At 34.6% G+C, this 9,192-nt stretch overlaps 1 protein-coding gene across 1 annotated transcript in view; it reads left to right on the top strand.

The window, feature by feature from the left end:
* Positions 1-1,621: 1,621 nt before the first annotated feature.
* LOC149803739 (uncharacterized) overlaps positions 1,622-9,192 on the top strand; it is a 58,586-nt gene continuing 51,015 nt past the window's right edge. Inside the window, exons 1-3 of the mRNA XM_089953494.1 lie at positions 1,622-1,794; positions 6,355-6,426; positions 8,686-8,804. Of these exons, the coding sequence (XP_089809620.1) occupies positions 1,724-1,794; positions 6,355-6,426; positions 8,686-8,804 (262 nt within the window). The 5' untranslated portion in view covers positions 1,622-1,723. The remainder of the gene's footprint in view (positions 1,795-6,354; positions 6,427-8,685; positions 8,805-9,192) is intronic.

Raw genomic sequence — 9,192 nt, 5'->3', positions numbered from 1 at the left:
AGGCCATCTCAACTCGGATAAAGTAACCTACGGACAATGGACACAGAAACACCGAAACTAAAATCGGTACTTTCCTATAGCTTACCAAGCCACCCACTCCTGGCTATGCTTTTTATATACCTAATTTTCGTTCCAAAACCAACGCTAAAATGAACGAAAGGCCCATATCAACCGTTGATATAGTCAGCTGCTCGAATTTTGTTGGCTGGATGTGCTCAGCGTTTGATTGGTTGATGCAGGGCTGTTAATGTAACATGACTGGATAGAATTGCTTTAATATCAGAGGTAAACAGGTAAGAACAGCTTTGATCCCTTGCTGAAAAACAGCTAAAGATAGTCTAGACTTAATTGTTAAATTTAAATTACAGCGATGTGTATTTGCTCATCCTCTGTCGTGCCTCTGATGACACTTAGGGTTTCGATGAGAGAGCGCCACTGCTAACCGTAAAAAAGATTACTGAGGAAGTAGCATTTTGGCTAACAAATACCCTGAAAAAAAAATAGTTCGCTCTGACAAATTATGTCCGTTATATTCATTTAAAACACCTGACCCACGCCACATATCCCTACAATCAAATGGTTGGTCACATATTGCAAAAATAAAAAGATGGTAACATTTCAAATAAAGACATATGCCAGAATGTTTCCGGAAAGTACCCACATCACTGTCACATGTGTGTCAAACCGTGCCGCATTAGTAGGTAGGTAGGTAGGTCAAACTGTGCCGAAAGTTTGTTAGAACTTGGGCCACATCCTTGCCGCAAGTGTGCCAGATGTGTGCCAGAAATGTCTAACGCAATTAGTGTGCTTGAAAAGTAACTTGCGTATCAGAACTACGTTGACCAAAATATATGTTGCGGCAAATAAACCGCAAGTTTTCTGCAAGCGTGCAACGAAGGCTCCACGATTAAACATCTCAATATGTTTGTCTAAGTTAGGTAGCAAAGGAACCTTTTATATTTCAGACAGCAAATAATAAGCAAAAATAATCTTCTGTTTTTTTTTCTTTCATTTTTTAAAATATTTTTTACTTCTCATAATTAAACCATCCAAGCTGACCCAATAGGGATGTAAACAGGCTCTTTTATTACATCCACTCAAACCCGTCTCATATCTCGACCACCTCTGGTGATTTCCCTTTGTCTGGCATTTGTGTCATGCTTCACTGTATCGTTTTATTACTCTTTGTTTTTGCTCCCCTGAGTAGAATAGCGCCTGTTATTTTTGTATTATTTTATTATCACCTTATTATTATAATCTATATCATGTAAATTACACTATTCCACGAACAGAAAGTGTTAACAGGTAAACATTGGATGGTGCAACTCTGTTTTGACTGAATGATCCACTTGTCATGCATTTGATTTTATTCTCATTTCTCTCTTTAGAGAGGATTGTCTACGAAAAGCAGTTTCATCTTACCGCCCATAAAAGAATAAAATATGAGGACTTATTGATTTTCAAAGGTAGGGTTAAGTGACTGAGGATATTTTATAATATCTTTTCATCACCGGCTATCGATTCCTCTGCAACAGATGGGCATTAGATAGAGAGTGTGACGCAAACTAGTTTGCTTTGCATCAACTAGGTCACAAATGAATCGATATATAATTGCATCCGAATCTGGTTAAAGATAACTCTAGCTTTATAGTGGTAGGGACGAGAGCATGGCGACCAAGATGCCGTGGATATTCATTTGAGGTGGCGGATTTGACAGAGAATAATGGATAAAGATAAGGAACCCGACTGTCCACAAAACTTCGACACTTCTACGGATTTATCGCACAACACCAGGTATGCGTATCAGATAGCTAATATGCATTCAGACATAAGTGGTGGAAGAACTGAAGCTAGGCTTTTATTTAAAGAACACAATTTTAAAATGTGCTTTAACTTAAGATTCAAATTATTCAAGTACTCTTACCTCTAGATCAATACAATTTCTATCAAAAACCATAAGAGACGGTGATGTAATTTATAGCTTGATCTCCAAGGCAACACTCGAGTAACGACTTTCACACGAATCCAATAATCAGATAGGATGAAATTTAAGTCAATGAACAGTTTGAACAATCCAATGCCTCAATCCCGAATTTAACTCTCAAAACGTGCTATGACTTTTACACCAAAACTAGAACGTGACTTTCTTAAAACTTTAATACAATGTTACAGTTCATTATTTTTCAATCTTTGAATAAGTTTGTACAGTTTTTTACATTTTGTTATATATATATATATATATATATATATATATATATATATATATCCTCCTTGTGCTTCAATCTGTATAAAGAGGCTAAGTTTAATGTGCTATTTACTTGCAGATGTTGTAAATGTTGTATTCTTTAACTAGCGCGTTGGTTGGCAATCTGTGTATTTATTTATTTATCGAAAGTCTATGAAAAGGAAAGATTTTAAAGTTGTATTTTTACATCTTAATACTCTATTATTCATTAAGTATTTGGAACAAAACGCTGAACTTGTTAAAGAACGCTCGGAAACTTGTGTTAGCACATCGTTTGATAAATCTCTTTTGGCAAACGAAATGTATGATTCACGCCAAGGACACAAAACCAATGATTATGTGGGTCTGAATGTGGTGGATTCTTCATCAAAAAGGCACTGATATGAACGGACAAAGTTGATCTTGATCATACAAATTCCTACATTGAAATAAAATCAAATCGAACTTCTGATTATCTGTTATTCATTTTGTTGATGAGCTTCGCTGGTATTCACCTGTAGAAGAATATTTAGCTCAGTAATGTGTATTGTCTTGTAACTGTTTAATATGAATGCCTTGGTAGAAAAGCGATGCCTGTGATGGAACTGGTCCAATAAAAGCTGTTAAACCTCATGCAAAATAATTATATTGAACAAGTCATTGAAAGTCCAACATGAATGATGCAGACCTCCGCTATAATTGATCTCCCATCGTCTAACTTTGACAAAAAGACCAATTTAGGTGTGATATTTCATTATGATGCTTATCTTTTCATTTCTTTTATTAATTTAAATGTTAACATCTGAAAACATTCATTTGCCTTTATTACCACGTGAAAAACTTTCTCAAACCTTGACACCAAACAGTCTCCTCTCTGACCTTATAAAGGCTTCATAGAAATCAGTATAATATAACGATACTGAATCTTGTCATGCATTATAGAAACTATTTTCGACAATACTCTAGATTAACATGGTATTATTAAAATGATAAGAATATATGGTTAGAAACCAAAACATAATAATAAAATTGAACGTGTAAGGTCTGACAGAGATTGTACTTGTCGAAAAGCACTAAGGCTGAATACATCTGTATGCTGCCATATTAAAATTTTAAAATTAAATTCAAAATGAACAATATGGTCAAACAAACCTAAAGTTGTCCATAGTTCTACCATTAATGAGTATAAAGGTGACATCCAACAAATTGAGCATATGTCTGATTAAATAAACCCACTGGACTTGACAAATGGCAAAACCAAAATCCAGAAAACATATACCTGTCTTATTTATGTGAGGCTTCCACATAAAATTAATCTTCTTTATAACAGGTCAAATTCCAACATCTGGGGAAAATGTACGTGTTTCACTTATTGTTCAGAAAAAATCAGATTCATTCAATTATCGTCCAATATCTGTTTTGCCGCAGTTTCCAAAAGTCGTGAGCAAAGTTTTCATTTCTCAGATAGCGATGTCTCCTGCTCGTCCAGTCCGGGCTTTTTTTCAAGGATATTCAAATGTATAGGTTTATTTTAGATTAGCTAAATATGCTTTTAGCAAATTCAAGAAATAAGCACGTTGGGAATGGCAGCTCTTGATGTAAGCTTTTAAAGAAAGCCTCTGACACTCTCTAATCACTCCATTCTTTTGCGAATATTAAAACATTAGACCATTAAAGATGCTGAATTGCTGGTGTTTTATTATATGTATTGAACACAAATCAATTATCAAGCCTTTATGACTATAAAATTATCAATATAATTGTTCCCCAAAGATCCATCATGGGACCTCTTGAATCCTATTGATTTAAATGATCTGCTTATTTCTCTTAAAGACCCTAAAGTAAACATGATGCAGCTTATTTTCTTTGCTGAGAACAATGTTTTCAGACTAAGATAAGTTCTACTATGAGAACGTTATGTATATGAATGACTGAATGCCAACGAACCATGTCTCCACACAATAGAAAGAAAATTGGTTGGCGCCAAACTGTCTATTAAACTTAGCAATGAGTACGGCAGTTTCCTGGGTTGAGAACTGTGACTATATATATATATATACATATCGATTAACAGTCTGAAATATGTTTGTTCTTTAATTCCATCTATACCTGGTAGACCTTGTATAATCCTCACGTTCTTCTCCATATCGATTATACTTCTAACATGTGTTATTGTCTGCCAACGACTGATACTGATAGACTTCAGAAAATACTCAAACTATCTCACTTGTTCGGTATTTCATTTAAAAGTAATGTACAATGCATGCTACTGAATGCGAAAGGAGGGCGTGTATGGATTGGCTTCCAAAACGCTTAACAGGACAAATACATTCAAGTCTATTTTGATTTCCAACTCTTCTAGTTCAGTTTCAAGATGTGTGTGTATATATGTAAAGATCAAATCTATTCTTGTATCTATTTGTTGTCAATGGCATGGAATGAACTCCTAACAGATATATACAATCCGCTACCATCTTTCAAACTTGAAAAGAATAATTATAAAAAACTAAAAAACATTGTGCCCATTATCTACAGTTTCTCAAAGATTCATTGTAATATTCATGACTTGTGATAAATGACATAAAATGTTTTAGCTGTTCTTACAATTTAATTTTCCTTTATGAATAATTATTTTTTATTATATGTATGATATATAATAATGTCTTAATATCTTCTTATCTGTGTTTTTATCTTGTATCATAAATAAGTTTTAGGCAACCAGTATCTTGGTGTTTGGTATTCCTTTTTTTGTCATGCCTTTCCTAACTTAAGTCCACAAAGCTGTATTGTCTCCTTTTGTCGCGTCCATAATGTTTTTATGAATCATTGTTATGTGATTTTTTTTAACAATCTCTCGTCTTTAATGTAACCTTTTGAAAAACAATTGTTTTACAGCTGTCAAGATAATCGTATTTGGAATGAAAACATCGCTGTTTCCACAGTCCTTCAAGAGTGTTACGTTTTGTTCAAATAAATAAGCAATCTACATGCGTTCTATTCCAGACTTCTTTCATATATTATTTATAGAGTGTATGCTTGGCAAAGTGGGTAGAACGATGTACATAAATCATTCGATGTCTTCATAGGCAGCGGCAAACCCTGCACAAACTCATTATACGATGCAAAATCAACTTGAATATTGCTCACGAAAAAGCATCGCATTTGTTTCTGACTTCACTTCAAACCGTTAACCACATATCAATATCACATATCAACAATGGGAAGTTCAAGTGTTTCAAATATTCAAAACGGAAACAAATGTCAAATTAAGGCCAGATACAAAAAAATACTAGATTCATATCCGATTTTGCTGTAACTGACATACTTCAAAGCATTTATTATACAAAAGACTGTTTATCGTTTATGTTCTATCATGACAAAGTCTTTGGAATTTTTATACATTTACCGGTATGTACGCGTTCAAGTGGCGCATTCGTTTGAAGGCGCATACATATTGTGATTTTGTTTGCTCCAGAACTGGTGGGGGTCCACACAAACACAGAACCCACCCAGCACACCGCCTATTCCGTTTCCAAATTCACGTAGTGTAATATTCATTTTTTAAGTTGTGTAAGAAAAGCAAACCACAAAATCTCAAAATCCATTCTATGTAGTCAAAGTCATATATCAGTATCTGACAGTGAAACGGTTCATTTTCTAAACAAAATTTGTAAGAAATGTCACAATCCAATAAAACTACTTTATTAGAATGATTTTAATGAAAACATTCAATACAGGGACCCAAGTATTGAATCAATAGTTAAAATAATTCTCATAGTTTCACTGACAGAGTTTTTAAAGCATTTGATAAGTCATATTTTTCATACCCTGTTAACCCTCCCCACCCCCTTCCATATTTATATACCGCTAGCATTGCATACACAAAGCTGGAAATAGTAAGCTTCATTTGTGTAATTATTTTAACATTTAGTATGGAGATATGCACGTTTCAACGATGCATTTATCGATGATTTAGTGATTTACTCCAAGAATAAGTAACTTCATCACAAAGCCATACACCAGAGAAAAGAACTAATAAAATTAAGGGCAATGTTATTGAAACCATGAACTATGTTTTGTCTTCAATAGTTTCCCTCCACTTAACGAAATCGTCCATATGCTACTTTCAGAAAATTCAGCCTGACAATAATCAATAAAGAAAAACCTTTCAAGATGTATACCGAAGAGCGGAAAGACTCAAGGTAATGAAGTCTTTTCAGTGCCATTTATATATATATATATATATATATATATATATATATATATATATATATATATATATGTAGAGAGAGAGAGAGAGACATACATATATACATACATACATACATGCATACATCTGTGGGTGGGTGTAAGTGTGTAGGTGGGTGTGGGTGTGTTAATTTCTATGTAAATATTACGCCAATAAACCAGCCTCTCACCTATAATAATATTTGACTGGCAGTTTAGGGGCTGATATCGCCTATTCATTACAACATGCACAAATCTTCTGCCGCTTTTTTCTACACACATCGGTGTATATTTTATACACTTACTGGTATATCTCACAGGATAATGTGACTGGGTGGGACATCATGCTATATGTATGCGGCATGATGCCCCAGTGCTATACATCACTAGAAACTGCTTCACTGCAGACATCGTAGCGATATGACTGAAATTTTTTTAAAGTTGCGTCAAAAATCCAAATCACACACACACACACACATACACACACAGCTTTTGAGCTACCATCGGCTGAATGGTTCTTTTGGCGATATGTTTATACTTTTTCCAAATCATATTCCACGTGGAATAACACAACCCTCTGTAATATGGCCATTTTGAATGTCGCGCTAGATATGACTGTTACCAAATAACAGTAAATGCCTAAACTGTACGCAGGTGTGTTCCGGAAGCATACGCATCAGTATCAACACAGATTTGGGGGCTGATTTATTGGACTATGTGGATATGTACAAAATGTAAACGGGTAAAGATGTGAATACTTTATTTTGCCTGTCTTAATGCACATTTATGACCAGTAAAAGTGCATGATAAACGTAGGCCATATTTTATCCTATTTGTTCTTCACAACTAATATGGAGCAATAGTCATGCAAATGTCGCATTTTCGATCTGAAACACAATAGTTTCTGTAGTGCAAGTTTACGTTCAGTTTTGTAAAGTACACGGTATGCATCATAAACCTTTAAACTTGAAAATCTAGAAAAGCATTTATAGCATGTGCGTGTCTAAGCTGTCCAGATCGAGAGAAAGGTTTAAGTTTTCAACTCAATGCCCTACTTAATTTGCATATCTAATAAAGGCTTGATTATAAGATTCTGGCTATAAAGATAACGTGAATTGTCTAGCAATATCTTCTTCTGTGCTTGTTCATACTGGAAAACACAACAATTAAATGATTTCGATTGGAAAACATATTTCAAAATCAGAGACTGTTCATAAAAAAATGCAAATAATACTGTGAATGGAATATGGAAATATATGTCTGTCTCGATAATGACCATCAGAGAGAGAGAGAGAGAGAGAGAGAGAGAGAGAGAAGAACAGAGTTATGGGCAATAAAAAGGTAGTTCCAGTTTCACTGAGATTAAACTGCAGAAATAGAGCAATATCATAAAGAAACACAAAATACTCGTATGCACTTGTCGTGTGCATCCTGGTTGAGGAATTATGCTTATAGCTTTTTTATGTGTGTGTGTGATTTGGATTTTCAACGTAGCTTTAACGATTGTTCAGTCATATCGCTACGATGTCTGCAGTGTGGCAGTTTATAGTGATGTCTAGCACTGGGGCATCATGCACCGACATGTAGCATGATGTATATATGCTGACACCAGTCCGACCAGTCCTAGCACTAACTCATAATGCTGAACACTAAGCGAGGCAGCTCTTAGTACCATTTTTATAAGTCTTGGGTATTACTCGACCCGGTATCGAACCCATGACCTCCCGCATCCGAGGCGGACGCTCTAACCACTAGGCCACCGGAGCGGTCGCTTTTTTATGAAATATACATAAATAAAAAAAAGCATAAATATAACAGATTCAGAAAGCTTTGCCTAACATATCAAGAGATCTTGTTTACAATGGCCAAATATTTGAAGCTTAAGCTGAAAGCTTATTAATGAGTTTTAAGACTCCTTGTCAACGTATATTATCTGAAATGTTTCACCTTTAGGAACGACATTGTATCGATGAATTCTCTTTAGATCAATCCTTTTCTTTCTCTTTTTTTCAACATCTGAGTCATTAGAATGCATTTGATAATTGATTTTAACTTACAGAAGATGTTTGTATTTGCTTTCGTATATTGGTATATCTCTTGCAGTACGAAGGTCAATTTCACACCCTATTACTCTCATACCAACAGGGTTGTTTAGACAAGGTCTAAACCAAACGTAATAGAAATGGCCTGTTTAAAATGTTATTGTTACATAATATTGTTTTCCACTTCCACAGCGATGACGAAGTTCAGTTGGTCAAAGAGGTATCGGAAGTATTAAAGAAAAGAGAGGTTTTTCTCCTCAATATTGCCTGGTTCGGACTCAGTCTCATGTTTCTTCTTCTTTCCGTGGAAGGTGAGCTCATCATTAATAACCTCAGTTGTTTTATGTAAGTACCCGTAAAATATCTCATATTTACTTCTGTAAAAAGGCAACAGTTATGTAAATGAAGGCTTGGAATTCTAGAGCCAGCGTAGCTCAGCAGATGTATCGAACTAAACATTCTGCATCATCTTTCATAAAATTTAAAACTGTAATTACCCTTTTCTTTCTTTCAATAAAAATGATTAATTTTATTCATAGAGAAGAAATCTGATTATAAATAAATAGCTATGTTGATTATTGGGTTGGAGTTGAAATTTCTGCAAATCCGAGATGTCAATTATTAGTAACCAAACATGGCCTCTAAAATGGTTGGCGTAAAAATCGTGCTCTTCATATATAACGTTTGTACATAGTCGGT

This window comes from Sinohyriopsis cumingii, chromosome 3 (genome assembly GCF_028554795.1).
Source record: "Sinohyriopsis cumingii isolate HCF-2022 chromosome 3, ASM2855479v2, whole genome shotgun sequence".
NCBI lineage: Eukaryota > Metazoa > Mollusca > Bivalvia > Unionida > Unionidae > Sinohyriopsis > Sinohyriopsis cumingii.
This window is presented reverse-complemented; position numbering and strand designations above follow the sequence as displayed.